This window comes from Filicampus tigris, chromosome 8 (genome assembly GCF_054856515.1).
Source record: "Filicampus tigris isolate MCC_2025a chromosome 8, RoL_Ftig_1.0, whole genome shotgun sequence".
Lineage (NCBI taxonomy): Eukaryota > Metazoa > Chordata > Actinopteri > Syngnathiformes > Syngnathidae > Filicampus > Filicampus tigris.
In genome coordinates, this window is record NC_141224.1 from 12135082 (window position 1) to 12151060 (window position 15979).

The window sequence follows — 15979 nt, forward strand, 5'->3', positions numbered from 1 at the left end:
CCGCTCTTATCCCGCTGGAAGGCATGTTCCGGAAACCCAGCGGGAAGCTTATCCAGCAGCCCGCAAGCCGTTAACAGCGGGACTGCCGCAGCCAAAAAAAGTCATTGTGGATTACATGGACACGCATCCCTCGAGTGTGTGCGCCGTTGCCGCTCTTCTGCATGCAGCTGTCCTTCCCGACGTGGTTTGTTTACATTTCTCAGTCACCCGCAGGAGCACTGTAACGTCCGTGGCCCCAGCTGCCCCCCAAACCGCAGAGCCTCACCCCTGTGAAGTGCTGGTCCTGCGTTTCAAAGCCGAGACTGGAATCCCACGCAGCTTAACAAAACAAGCGGGGAGAACAGTGGTGCCGGCGCTTATCTCGCAGGTGAGAGCAATTACAACTGACATCTCCATGCTGGACAGACAGCTGGGAACCTGACACGTACTACCACAAGTGTCCTTACGGGTGAGAGTGATTGTGTTGAAACGTAGCAGAGGCTGATGAGGGTGCTTACAAATCCTTGGTTACTCCCGCTGACAGACACAGCGCTCTGAGCGTCCCTCAGATGCAGTGTTTTTATATGAAAACATTTTGTGGCACACCAACCGCTTCAATGCGGTGAAAACTACAATACAATGAACCCCCCCACCTACTTGTGGTTCCCCATTCGCTTTTCTCTCTGTGGAACCTAACCGCATCGATTTGATGAAAAACTCGCCCGTTCACAACCTATGCCGTATATTTGTGCTTTTTGTAGAAGATGCCACCAAAGTGATAGCTAATAGGAAAGTAGTAATCTGCAATTTTTACTTGATGTGAAGACGATATTTGCACCAGCATCCTTACACTTCCGGCGCCTTTTTTCTAAACAAAATCATCATATTTTGAATATTAATGTTGAAATGCTATAAAAATGTTTTGGTATCATAGTTTGAGCTATATTTAGTTTTTTTTTTTTCTTTACAATATTTTTTCCTATATAGCTCCACTAGTCTAAACACGGCATTCTGATTGATATTGTGGTCGTGGAAAATTACTTTAGTGGTAAAATCCACTCCTTTTTGTCCATCTCATTAGGTATACCTACGCAAGATGGAATGAGCTCCAAGTAAAAAAAAATGTGTTTACAATATTTTCTATGTGTCCCCACCAGTCTAAACATGGTATTGTGATTAATATTGCATTTGTGGAATATGAATTCAACTGCAAAATCCACTCGTTTTTAGCTAGCTCAGGGGGCAGCCATTTTGTCTCTTCTGTCGACTGAAGATGACACCGAAGTTGCTCAGGGCTCAGATAGCGACCAATCACGGCTCAGCTCAGAAAACAGGTGAGCCGTGGTTGGTTGTTACCTGAGCCCTGAGCAACTGTGATGTCATTTTCAGTCGACAGAAAGTAGCAAAATGGCCGCCCCCTGTGGTGGCTAAAAACAGTTGGATTTTGCTGCTTAATTCATTTTCCACAAACACAATAGTAATCAGAAAATACTATTGGCAATTGTAAACTTTTTGGGTGGGGCATTTATAACACCCAGTGGTCACTTTACAGTACTGTCTAATGTGCTTTTTTAAAAATAAGTACGTATGTAGATCCAGTTTCTCTTTCAACGACAGTGTCATACAACAAAAGTAATTCGGTCATTCAGTCACTATAAAACGTTATAACTCAAATAAAATTGAAGCTATCCAGCAGACACGGCCATGTAGGCCAACATGGGATTGTTTTTCATCACCATATCACACCTTTCACTTGTTTCCAGGGAGAGTTTATAAGGATCTATCGTAATGGAAAAATAAGACATGCCACGCATGTCTTCTTGGCTGTATGGATGGCAATGAGCTCAAAAGACGAAGGAAAGCAGCGTAAAAGAATATAAGATCATTTATGCACATTCGTTTTGCAATGGAATCACAGCTCTGGGAAGCGCGGTAGCGGTTAGTTCTGAGGTTGGGGGTTAGAATCTCTACTCCGGAATTCCTTTTGTGGTGATTGCATGTTCTCCCTGTGCTTGCGTGGGTTTTCTGCGTGCACTCTGGCTTCCTCCCACATTCCAAAAACATGCATGTTAGGTTCACTGAACACTCTGAATTGCCCGTGAGTGTGAACGGTTGTTTGTCTGTATGTGCCCTGGGATTAGCTGGCGACCTGTCCAGGGTGCACAAATCGGCTGCAATCTGCATGACATATAAAATTTAAAAAGCAAAAACAGCGCCATATGTTAAGGTGCTACCATCCTGCAGATCACAGGTGTCAAACTCAAGGCCCGGGGGCCAGATCAGGCCCGCAACCTCATTTTATGTGGCCCGCGAAGGCAAATCATGTGTGTCAGCTTCATGTTTCTTGCAACTTGTTTTCACTTTTAACAACACTGAGATACTGCAATGTGTTATTTGTTACCACTCTTCCCCTTCAAAATATATTGAACAATAATCGAACAAACACTTACTTATTGGCTTCTAATTTCAAAACTAGCTATCCATCAATTTGTTGTGTATATGTGCTCTTACATTCACCCCTAAAATGGGTTCTTTCTTTTTTTTTTTTATCCCTCCCTCTTGATCATATAAGGCGATCATACATTTATAAGGTTCACAGTCATAACGGCCCTCCGAGGGACACCGATGCGGCCCGCTGCTGTAGATGGAGAATTTTTTTTAGTCATGTTTCAGTTTGACACCCCACATTATAAGTTGCATTTTCATTGTCAAACGTCACAACACAACTGATCTGTACCTCTTATACAGTATCTGTTTTTTTTTTCACTCATCTCAACCATATTGGGGTACTATAGATTGGTACTAAAGATACTAGAGTCGGTAGGTCGCCATAGAATTGTCATTTGCATGCTACACTGGGAATTGTACAGAAAGAACATCTTTTGTTTTTGTTTTGCCCTTTAAAAGTCATTCTTTGCAGTTGGTTATGCTGCGTCGCGCTGTTATGATGTCATCACACTATTTAGCATCCTTATATCAGGGTTTCAGAGATCAGAGTTCCCAACTGTGCTTCTTGGTGCGATTGCTCGTTTTGAGGATTGTTTTCCAAGCTGTCTCACCCTCAAAGCCCTGGAATGTGCATCAAATCCTTACCTTTTGACTGTGAGTGGCTGACAAGTTGATTGAAGAGCAGTTTCCACTAAACCCTTCAAAACGAGACAAGAGAGTCTCCGCATGACTTTTATAAGAGGCGGAGTCCCTCCGGGCCCTCGTGGGATTTGTGTCCATGCCAGCTCAGCCTCAACCTGGCAGTCTGAGGTCTTCTGTGTTGTTTAAAGGGCCTGTGGAATGTGGAACAAATCTGTTCAGCTTTATCGGCCTGGATGCGCTCCCCATTGGCTGGGCTTAAGAGCCAGGGGCCTGCGCGGGAGCTTACAGAATTTCACATGCAGGCCACAAACAGAGGCACATCCTGTTTGAGGCCAAGTGGCTGTCCTGTTTGTTGCCTGCCGTCTCCTTCTTTCACGAGGTGTGTCTGCTCAAAGGGTGTCCTGTGTGCCTTCCCTATGGTTTCTTTGTACATTCTTCCGGAAAACGTTTGAAACCATTGTTTGATTAGTGGACTTGTACAACACGTTTATCAAAAGTACTACAGAGGAATGTATAGACAGAGAACGGCATAGGCTAAACCTTTTTTATGTCATGCTCTTTTAATATTTTCACACACAACCTATAAAAGGTCTTCTTATTTGAAGAGAAAGACAGTAAATTTGCGCTCAAATTGAGCAAAGAATTGAAATTATGATGGGGAAACGGTCTGGGGTTGGTTGAACAGGGGGGTAGGGTGAAGCCTAAACGCACAGATCGGATGCACCCCGTCATTGGGAGATCATTGAATTTCAATGAAATTTCATACGGTGACATAAACACACCCACATCTGCACAGACAGCACAAATCAACTGAAGTCACTGTATAGACCGTTAAATATAGTGTAAATGTGCTGCATTAGCCGTGTGTCCATCATTAAAGAAGAAAAATAATTGCACATGCAGCCGGCTGTGTAATGTGTAATTTAAATCAATGGGGGTAAAGAGCCCAGGCCAAATATATGGAATGTAATGTTTGACATTTGTATTCCAGTCGACTCCCACGTGGTTCAGTACCCGCGGAGTCACATACTTGAGTTTTTTTTATTTTTATCTTTCCATTTTTCACCCCCATTATTTTTAAATATTAAAAAACATTTTGTTGTAGTTGTTTTTCCAGAATTGTCCCCCCCTGCCCCCATTTTCATAGAAAACGGAGAGTGAACGTCTACCAGTGCCAGTGTTTTTTGAAGAATTTTGGGGGTTTGGGAAAAAATAAATAACTATATATGTATATCGTCGCTGTCCTGTGAAAAACGCTTAATGCAAATTTTGGAGGAAAAAAATCCTTTTCACATTAATGTGATGTCTGTAACGCCTAAACAACATTCACGTAAAAATAAGAAAATTCACAAAATTGACATAATGTTTTTTCACATGACATCGACGATATATGAATATTTGTATACATATATATGTTCTGTAAAATGTTGAGGGATACCATTGTCCTAAATTTGAAAATGGCCTAATCCAAGTTTTCACACTCTCTGGAATTTTTGCTCACAAATGAATCGGATTTTCTGCAATACTGTAGACTTATTGTGTCTTTTGAATTGACCCATTTAACTCCACTTGAGATGCAATCCACCACTAAATATTTGAGTGCCTGTAACATATTACAAAGACAATACTGTATAAAAATCTGCTACCATTGCGGTACTACACGACTCTTAAGTGACATACCCCACGTGTCGCAGTGAGGACATATCAGCTAAATTTAACTGCAACTATTTTCCTTTTGTTAATCGAATACATAACATAGTGATCTGCTATTTCACACCCAACACGGCTCAGGGGGAATGAGATGCGCGGTTTCCGAGCAGCGGCAGCGTCCGCCGCCTGTGTGACAGCTGAGAAAAGGTCCTCCATTACATCACGTTGCTATCAACGCTGGCTTTAATGAAGCAGAGCTGATTACAGCATCGTTGACAGATGCCCAGTGGCCAGCTAGCGGTGATAATCTTTGTTTATGCCGTCCAGCAGGTCAAATCAAAGTGAGAGGATAATCAGTTTCGGGAAAGGGAGGGGCGGCGGCGGTATTAGAAGATCTCTCAATTGTAGAGGAGCAGGTGACTTTTAGTGGTTTAGGTGCGCTTATGTCAATGGCTAAGCATTCTCATCAAAAGCTCCCCCCGCCCAAACCCACGCCCCCCCCCCCCCCCTCGCAGCTGTTGTTATACAAGGACCGATGAGGCTTCACCCCCTGTGATTCATGTCCTGCCAAGGGAGAGGTTCTGCCTCCTGTTTGACCTCAAACAGAGTCCCGTTGGCCTGTGAGAGTCATATCTCGGCCACATGGAGCTTGTCCAGATGACAGCACGGTGTTCTGTTCTCGTCTCAGTGCCATTCGGGGAAAGACATGTCACGGCAAACTGATGCATTGATAAAATTCCCCATTAAATACCCGTATGTTTCAAATTCCATAACTGACCCGACAATGGTACAGTACATGTTGACTGACACTTCAAAGGGGGCTGACACACACTGGCCATGCGTTCCTTTTTATTTTAATGCGGTGGAATCTGTGAAGTTTAATGCCCACGGAACTTAACAAAGCTCAGAGTGCTGTCATGTATGATGTCAGACAGAACCGAAGTGTACCTCGCCATTAAAGGTAAGAACTGAGGGCTTTATTTTTTATGTGGTATTATTACTAGCAATAAATAGGAATGGCATTTGCTTATAATTTTGCCATTTTGTTTTCTTATTGATTTTCATTGGGTGAGGGGGAATGAAGTAATACAAATGATATATCATTGATGTCAGTAGTCATCATTATATGATATGATAATACAAATGATGTTCCTACTTTCTGCTTGTTGGAAATATTCATCTCCTTTGACCAAATTAAAGTGCCATGTTGGAAAAAATTCAGAACCACATTACACGTCTTGCATGTGACATCACTCATTTGTGACGTAAGAAGAAATGATGAGCGGAATCGTCGGGCGAGCAAACAACCGATTCCTAGAAATCGGATTACAGGGAAACAGTTCTCAAAAGAACCGATTAGATTCTCATTCGTGATTAACTTATTTTAAGACTTGTATGGAAGTTAAATCAACACTGTCATATGTCAGTTTTTGTTGATTATGCCGGCGCCATGTGGACAAAAGCGGAAGTGTTTTGAAAAAAATAAACCAAATTTCCGATGTGTGCCAGTGCGTAGTGTCGTGAAATCCTGAGCCGTCCTTATAGCGAAAGGAGGAAGTGAGTATGCCGTAAAGCAATTCAGGACATTTGTATTTTTTTGTGTGCCGGGGGTATATCCCACCCTCCTCAAAGTTGCTTTGTGCCAGTAAAAACGATACAGACCCCCTTAGGGCATGAAGTCCTGCTCCACTACTGTACTTGTAGGTCAATGTTTCATCAAGAGAGTTGTGAAAACAATTTATTAAGGTCGATTTCTTGCCCAGTGCTGCTTTAAGTACAATTTCCAATGAGAAAAAATATCCTTGAAAACTAAACAAGCATCCGGGAATGGATTGCGTTTGAGCTTAGCGGTTCAGCGCTATTGCCATTCAATACTAGCTGAGGCCAGTGGGCTGTGTTGGCTCACCACCGTAATTACCCTGACTCGGGCTCTAGGCTGAGGCCTCGGTGAACCGCCGAGAAAGAGGCCCCGCATGTCAGCCATCCATTCATTGTTCTTTTACTGTCTTGCAAGAGCGTTTTGCAACCCCTCTCAATTCTTCCACCCCCCCTTCATCTTCCCCTCCACTGGCTCTCTTCAATTTAAACACTTACATCTGGTTTTGAGTCAAGGCCAGGTTGGTTTCTCCTGGAATGGAGGTCTTTTATTCCTCATTGGCCTCCCGCGCTCTCCAGTTTCATCGTGCGGTGACGGCTACACCGAATGTTTACAAAGCGGTGTTCCTTTCGTTACACTGACACCACTGGAGCCATGTTTCCGTTAGCTGTTAGCCTCCCTCCAATCACACACAATTAATAGTCGGCGGAAGGGCTTCAAGGATTTCCCTTGGCGCCTTCCTCAAAGTGTCAGGTGACTAAGAGTATTTGTCACCTTAGACACTTTTGAGGAAATGGCTGCGATCTTGTTTGGACAAGGGAAGAAGATCTGCACTGTACAAGTTGTGTGGATCCTAATTGCACAATTTCAGAAAGCCGCATTGACTGGAAAATATGAGGAAGGCTCTTGAAGATATAATGTTTTTTTATTTTCTCCAGCGTACAGTATGTTTGGACTTGGATACACATACACGCTGTTGTAATTCATACCCTAAGGCCAGGGGAACTGTTTAGACACTCTTTTGTGCTAGCATCGACCGTTTTTTTTTTTTGTCTGTGAAGATTTTCAAAACGTGTCGTGCACATCTTACGTTTTGAAGTAAGACTATGTGTGTGTGTTTTAAGCCGGATAGAGAACAAAGATGTATACTGTTTTCCAGCGGGAGGATGGGTGGGACGCCGGCAGAGAGTGGCGATGCCTGATGTCACCTGGTAGGGAGCTTTGAAAGCTCCCCCCCCAGGTTACCTTAACCCATATTCAAGTCTGCCAGTCGAAGCTGAAGCTGTAGGGAAGCTTGGCGGAGGTGCCGCAGTAAGCGCGAAACAAACATCGCACGCTGCTCGGGCTCTCGCTTACGCCACAGCGCCCGGAAGGCACTTGCTTACGTTGGTCCTGTCAGTGCGTTGATTTCTCCTCGTCATTGGCGCACATGCTGCTTGTCATCTGTCTTGGCCTTACTCAAAAATATGCATGGATCAAAGCTTCCAGGTGGAAAACAAGAAAGCCCCAGACTTGTTTGCCCGGCCCCGCCGAGCATCTTGTGATCTGATAGAGAAAGAATGGCAGCGGCGAGATGCCAGAAGGCGGTTAATTACACATGTGGCTGGCAGATTTGGAGGCCAACACCGTGGGCGATGGAGATGGAGATGCCATGTGTTGAGATGTTAAACTGCAGACTGCGGTCAGACACGGTCTGCTCTCTCATTAGCTCCCTCGGCGGATGTAATGAGGAGGTGCTGGGGAGCAGTCCTCAGCGAAGCCATGTGTTCCGCCTCAATCAGCGAGACGTTACATCTCCTCGAACCTCGATTTTAATTGGAGCACGTTGGCTTTATTGTTTGTTTCATGACAATCCCCTCTATCAAGGGCATGAGACAACTCTTTGATGTTGTTTAGAGGTGCAGAACAACTCACTTTCCCTCTCGCACCACCCTTCGTTAGGGCTTTCATTTACACAACAATGATATAGTAAAAACGGAAACTTTTTTTTTAATGTTAAGGCATTGTTCAAATTATCCTTGTGCAGACGGACCTGTAAAAAGGACTAAAACTGCAATGACATGATGCCACTAATGTCACTATAAAAACACAACAGTCCTGTCAAGAAGAAGCTCCTCATTCAATTCAACATAAATCCTTGGCACCAAAATGCTAAAAGGTGGCGTTCAAGCACTACTTTTACAGTAGACAGGGCTTTGGCCCAAGCGCAAAATACCTGTAGATACATTTTTCAGGTGAATTCACAAGTAGCAGATCGCAAATATGCAGGGAAACACTTTAATATCAATGCCAGGCAATTTGTTTACGTTGTCACCGTTTTAAAATAACATTAAATGCATGTGCACCAATTTCAACTTCACACCCTTTTTGGCATACAGTGGGTTGTGGTTTGGGAAGGAGTTCTGTTCAGAAGTCGGCAGTGATTTGTACATAAGTTGAAATGCACCGTAGCCTATCGCTAACCTATGCTAACACGGTTATGAAGTCATAATTAGTGTAAATATTCGCAAGAAAGAGTTTTCTTATAGGGCCGCAATGATTCATTGATAAACTCAAACAATTCGATTACAAAAAAGGTTGATGCAAAATCTGCTTTGAAGCTTTGCATTTTTCCACTTTGGGTAATGTTACAGCAGTCACACACCACTCCAAGGAATAAATTGGTGCGATGGCAGCAAGCCAGGAGGACAGAGTCCGTATAAGAAAATGTCCAAAGTCAATATCATTTCACACTTAACAAGGAAGATAAAGTGCAATGCATACCACACCAGTACATCCACAATCGCCAACAGAAGGTAACGTACCGATGTTAGCTAATTTAATATGCAGTAGCCCACCATCGCTAGTTAGAACATATTGTAATGCCACTGTTGATGGCGATGGCCACAACTAACGCAGTCACTCAACACATAGACATGCTAACGAGTGAGCCAGTTAACAGCTAGCTACCCCTACACTCATTTGCCGACACCCACGTCACCCACCAGGCCAGATCCCGCCTTTTAAAGCCAAACAAACTCAGTCACAGATACTACAGTAGAACTTCAGGATGGCAATTCCAAGTGGACAACATATTACTAGCACCTCACATGCATGTTATTGTGTTTGATAACGCAAAATTCAGTTTTTATCCAATTTCTCAGTTAATTGATGGACTAATCGGTAGAATACACAATACGCAATTCTAAAAATGTGGAATAGAGCTGAAGCCCTGAGGGGGGGCGTCGGGGGGACCTTAAAGGACTGCTACCAGAGTTTTTCTTTTTGCAGCGTGACGCCATTTTTTTTCACCATTATGTTGAGAATCCCCTGCAGTTTGTGTGGATTTTTTCTAATTGGACGCCATGTACGTAATGCACCTTTTCTTCATACTGTAGCAGGGTAGTAAATTGATGTAAATTTTGCTCAAGACCCGTTACACACACTACAACAATATTTATCACAACCGCGTTGTACACTAGACAGAGTAGAAACAGTTGAAATAAGTTTCACCAGATAGTAACAAATTAACACGGAGCTGAAAATGCTGCAGTATGCAATTGTTAAGAAAACACCACTCGCTTGCACTCTAACGGCTTTTCCTACTCGGGTCATTCGGGAATTGGAAATGGTGCGTGTTTCATTTACAGTCTACAATCTCTATACACAGACCTGCAAAAATAACTCAAAATGCTGTAATATAACTGTCACTTTGCAATGAAATACTGCACACATGCCCACCAACTTTCTTTTGAATCCCATTTGTCAGTTATATGTGGTTTTATAATTGTTTATAATTAAGTGAGTAACTCTGCTGGACATTCTAACAGTGTATTAAATGCACACTTTGCACAAGAACTGTACTTTTATACCTATTTTCAAACCTTTGCGTTTCAAGGCCTGAAAAGGATGTCGTGTAAAACGGCCCCTGAGGGACAAGATGTGTTTGCTGTGCCTTTTACTCACTATTTAATTTGAAGGATGTGTACAGTGTGTGGTGATTAAAGACTTGTTTGGGGCTGAGGGAGCAGCACCAGTCATCTCAACATCACACAAAAGACTTACAGGCTGTGGAGAAAAAAAAAAAAAAAACCTCCTCCAGTTCTTAGGCAGAGGTCCCATTAAGCAGTAGATAGTCCCTATCTGTCTCTTGTTCGGCAAACCACATCCTCTTGTGGTATCTGGTCCTCTCCCATCTTTGTTCCTCTTATCATCCCTATCCTACTTTATGCCTTCGCTGTCTTTATTATTCCCTTACTTCCTGCCTCTCTCTCTCGCCCCTCTTCTACCTTCCCCCTCAATCCCCCAAGGCTTCATTCCCAATCTTTTGCCGTTTTCTCCCCAAAAGTCTCGTGTGGCCAATTTGCAGCGGCGGTTCAAACCTTGACCCTGAAACGAGATTGCTCCGCTGCAACCCCCCGCCGCCCCCCCCCCCCCCCCCCCCCATCAGTGGTGAAGGTCAGGGCTAGATTAGAAGCTGGAGGACTCGTCCTGTGAAGTGGGGAGTAATCACGCTCTCTGAGATTGTTAAATAGAACCGCAGGCCCTGCTGCTGTCATTACTCCGAGAAAGAGAGGAAGGGGAGGGAGGGAGATGTGAGGAGGGGTGGTGGTGGTGGTAGTGGGGTGCGGGCGGGCGGGGGGCGATCACCTAAACGTATGCAGATGTTGAAAATCGCATGCAGTACATGCAGTTCTTTTGTTTTTCGAGCATCTATCTGGTTTTTATTTGCCTCCTTGCAGTGGGCCTCCTTGAGTCAAGCTGCAGATTTGATTTCAAAGTGCGGGGCAGCTCAGAGGAGCGAACATGACGTAAATAAGATGAATCATTTGTTGTTTGAATTCTTGCGGTTTAAGGCTTGTGCTGCACTTAATTGTCATTGTTTCCACAATCCTGGCGTGATTAAAGTGTGTGTGCTTGTGTGTATTAACACATGTGGAGCAGTTCTGTTTTGTGTAGGAAGTGGATTATTCCCATATGACAGCACTCCTCGGCTGTGCCCCTTGCACCACTTTGTTTTGCGCTTAATTGAAGTGACAGAATAACGAAATGTCCATCTGGCTATTGTTCCCCGTTCAAAATAAATACACGCATTGCTCAGAGCCTTGAATGGGCAATGTAACCAAACTTCCTTTAACTTTTAGCCTCTTTCATCAAACTCTCCTCGCTGAGAACTTCCTGTGAGAAGCAAACTTGGCCAAGCGAGCGCTCACAAGATGAATTGCAGTTTCATATTCATCTTTTTTTTTTTTTTTTTTTTATGTATGCAAGGGTCCGTTTGAAGACTTGGGAAGAATCTTAAATGCTTGGCTGCGCTTGCTTGTATCCTAGACAGTGAAACACAATCAGTGTGGTGCACATGTTTCAAAGTTTGGCCGCACCGTAGCACCGTCCGTGTAGGCCGTTTTTTTTTTTTTTCACTCCACACATCTGACGAGGAAATGTTTTTGCCTGAAATGTTTATTTTCTCTGTGTCTGAGGTCTGAACTCTAGATTTACTTACGTCTCTGATCTTCCTCTTCTCCTCTCAGGAGTTTCCAAATGGGCATATGAAAGCAGGACACCTCGCAGATCAACACTGCCCCCTTGAGGGTAAGTTGGAAAGGTCTCGCTGATAAAATCTGATGAAAAAAAAAATTCACAATTCCAGGGTACTATTGTAGGGGTATTCGGACCATGCTATAAAGGCAAAAAATACACCATAAGTCATAATATTATGAAAATAAAATTGTATATTTTCAAGAAGCGAATCTATGTTTTTGAGATACAATTATTAGCATTATTTTAATTAGTATTAAAGTAGTAAAATAACAACAATAAAGTTGAATAGGTGAAAGAGAGTCATTTTCAAGATTATCGTCATATTACGATAATTGAGTTGTGTATTTTTACAAAAGAAAAAAAGTCACATTTTGAGAAAAAAAATTCAAAGTTTTAAGGAGAATAATGTTGTATATTCATGTTTTTGAAATGTAAGTCATACTTCAAGGAGAACTGAATGAACAATATCAGAGGAGCAATCTGTGTAATGATGAGCAATGTGGTGGATCAACAGTATATAATATAATATGTCAGCACGGTTAGCTACTAGACAGCATGTCTGCCTTGCAGTCAAGAGATCAAGGTTTAGAATCTCTGCATTTTCTCCCCGTGCCTGTGCGGGTTTTTTTCGAGTACTACGGCTTTTCGAGTACTATGGCTCCCGTCCACATTCCCCAAAAACTTGTTAGGTACACTGAAGTCTCGAAAGTCTCTAAAACTTCAAATGGTGTGAATGAGAATGAGTAGAGCTGGTGATGAGCATATTTCTGCTCTCACCCAAAATCTGCTGGGATAGCTTCCAGCACACCCATGACACTAATAAAGACGCTACAGAAAAGGGATGGACGGATAATTCATGATTCATTCAAATCATTTCACAACTGAAATTAAATGTTAACTAGTATTTGAGTTGTGAAAAGTACAGCCTTTTAGCAAGCGATCTATATTGGAAAAAGAACATCAGGTAGAGATCAGGATGAATTGATTTTCAGTGTTTTCTGGCAACCTTTACTTTCTTCCATTAAGTCAGTGCCAGACATTTTCAGACCTTCTTTTACCCTAACATTTGAAAAATATTTAAAAATATATAAATAAATTCCTTGGCACTGAATGAGTTAAAAAAAAAAAGAAAAAAAAAGGTGTGTAATTGTGTGTCTCCTAACTGTGTCTCTTATGACAGTGGCTCTCCCTCCTGAGAAGGCGGAGGGCTGCGAGAACTATCTTCAATACATTCACGCGGACGACGGGGAGCGAGAAATGAAAGCAAGCGGGAAGAAACGAATCAGTCTGGATGTAAGTCTACACTGTGACAGTAGTATATCTTATTGTCATTATTTTATTAGGAGAAAAGCAATAGGAAGGCAAGGGGAAGAAGGTTCAGATCAAACCAACATGGGCTAATACTGCAGCGTTTTTTTTTTTTAGCCCCACTTCTGTGTTCCTCCAGTTAAAACTATTTACAGGAAGAGTGGAATGACTTGTGGGTGCCTGGACATCTGTCTGTACAGTGCTGCTCCAGAACAAATCACAATGTAGGATTGGCTTCCATGTTTAAAATGCTTTAGTGATCAGTCCTGACCGCATGTGCTAAAGAGACATTATAGAGCCATAAAGGGCTGCTTCTCCTTAGTCCCATCGCTCATAAATGTATGCTGCCTTTTTCACACAGCTCCTCCACCAGGCCTACAGTAAACCAGATGTTTTCATGGGTTTTTTTTTTCTATTATTAAAGCCAAGCTACTATCACAAGTTGGTAGCTGAAGAAAGACGTTGTTCACATTTTTCCCCCTCCGTCCATCTTCTATAGCACTCATGAGACCTTGGATCTATCTCAGCTTATTGTGGACAAGAGGCGGGGTACACTTTGGGCTGGTCACCAGACAATCAGAAGTCACATATAGAAAAACAACCAGTCACACTCACATTCACACCTACGGATAAACTAGAGTCTTCAATCAATGAATGTTTTTGGAATGTGGGAGGAAATCAGAGAAAACCCACACAGGCACGGACCCAAAATCGAAACCCCGAACCCACAACTGAGTGGCAGACGTGCTCACCACTACTCTACCGTGCTAACCGCTAATTTTCATGATGGCAAATTGATAAACGAGGTCATAGCTTGCTGCGCTGCATGAATCGTTTTCTTTGTCCCATGCAAGAATGGAAACACAAATGTGGTTTTGGAATGCACTTCTGTAATTGTCAAGCCAGATTTAATTTGGGAAAAGTGTGTTGAATCTTTTTCTGTAAGCCACCAAGGTAAAATCAATACAAAACTTGTTGAAAGTGTGCTAACCATGCTGAGGGCAGTGGCTTTCCCCCTTTAGTTGTAGAAATTTTGCTGCCCCCTTGTGGCATGTAGTGCATTATTATAAAATGATAAATTATAAATAAATCTCTGGCAGCAGAATGAAAAACAATGAGCACAAACAGTGTGTATGCTCCTTAATATTAAGAAGTAATTCATCATAATCCGATGTATGTACAGGATTTGGAGTGTGATGTTTCTGTGGAGGATGACAACCGCCAGGAGTGGATATTCACACTTTACGACTTTGACAACAGTGGCAAAGTGACAAAGGAGGTGTGTGTTTTCAAGTCAGTTAACAGCTTAAGACAACTTGTGGTTATTTACTGGATTTTTCACTCTGACCAATTTTGGACCATGAGCCAAAGTGTGTATTTTTCTTGTTATTGTAGGATATGTCCAGCCTGATGCACACCATCTATGACGTAGTGGACGCCTCGGTCAATCACTCCTGCCATAATAAAAGCAAGACGCTGCGTGTCAAGCTGACTGTCACTCCGGAGCCTAAATGCCACAAAAAAGAATCAGGTCAGAGAAATATTTCTAACACTGATAGTATCTTGTCAAAGCCTCTGAGCATAAAATTGTATGAATTCTTACTTATTGTTTGTTGTTTTGGAGTCACTAATGGTGTACTACTTCACTTGACTGACTTTGGTGCAAATAATATGGGTACAGTTCCCACTCAGTTACGGTGTGAAAGTGTGAGCGTGATTGGTTGTCTGTAGAGGTGCCACAATTAATTGATTAATCAACAACTAATTGATTATCAAATTAATCAATAGGTTTTTTTTTATAGTCGTTTAAAAGACCTAGTTTAATAAAAAATTTCAAGAGGGAAGTCAACCTAGACATATATTTTTTAAGACTATGTTCTATGCAGGCCTACTAGTTGGAACCAGTAACTGAATCATAATCAATATTTGTGCATTTTCTACCCTGTCAATTTGAAATAATGTTTTATTTTTAACTAAAGGGGTGGAAATCAAAACATGTTTTTTTATCCGATCGATCAAATAACCAACAAAGTAACTGACAGCTAAACAATTCTCAAAATAATCATTAGTTGCAGCCCTAGATGTCTGTTTCTATATATGTTATGCGCTAGCTCCCCGTGACCATGAACGGGATTAGCGATATAGAAAATGGCGGAATTGTTGTTTTGCTCCACATCTGACTCCTTTTTCACTTTCATGTGATTTGTTCCGACCTGTTTCACTTTCCTTTTTCAGATCGCTGTCACCAAGAGGAGGGTCGTTCAGCTGACAAGCGCATGTCTGCCTACATCAGGTCGGTCAGCAGATAAATACAAAAGTCACATTTCACGTGCTCTTATTCACTTCCTGCAATGCAATTTGTATTTGAAGCAGCAGAGGGCAAAGCAGTGAGGCCCCAGCCACGGAAGGCCAGCACTACTGTGTGGACGAGAACACCGAGAGGAGGAATCACTACCTGGATTTGGCTGGCATAGAGAACTACACTTCCAGATTTGAAGGTAAGCTACATCACAAGCATACTTTTGACCACGGTAAGATGAACTCGACATGCTCGCTGCATTGTAGTGTTCCCCCCGCATATCACTGATTAGTTTTTTTTTTTCAACCTAAAGAGTAAAGTAATAAAAGATTGATCAAAATTCCGACAACTAACAAAAACATACAGTATTGTAGATGTTGACAGACTTCACAAAGATGCTGGTTCTTTAATGAAGCCTCAATTTTAGCTGCATAGAATATCAAGACTTTCTTCCTCCTGATCATTGCATCGGGTTTTGTTTAAACACTGTAGAACTGCTATTAAAGAGAAGTCAATCCATCTCAGGGGGCGGCCAT

At 42.4% G+C, this 15979-nt stretch overlaps 1 protein-coding gene across 2 annotated transcripts in view; it reads left to right on the forward strand.

The window, feature by feature from the left end:
* The window catches only part of nkd2b (NKD inhibitor of WNT signaling pathway 2b), a 34823-nt gene that overhangs the window by 17168 nt on the left and 1676 nt on the right, over positions 1 to 15979 (forward strand). The window contains exons 4-9 of one of the 2 annotated variants that reach the window (XM_086038105.1): positions 11827 to 11887; positions 13017 to 13129; positions 14328 to 14423; positions 14540 to 14675; positions 15380 to 15437; positions 15515 to 15642. In XM_086038105.1, the coding sequence (XP_085894231.1) occupies positions 11827 to 11887; positions 13017 to 13129; positions 14328 to 14423; positions 14540 to 14675; positions 15380 to 15437; positions 15515 to 15642 (592 nt within the window). The remainder of the gene's footprint in view (positions 1 to 11826; positions 11888 to 13016; positions 13130 to 14327; positions 14424 to 14539; positions 14676 to 15379; positions 15438 to 15514; positions 15643 to 15979) is intronic. The other variant, XM_086038106.1, reaches the window with a different exon arrangement.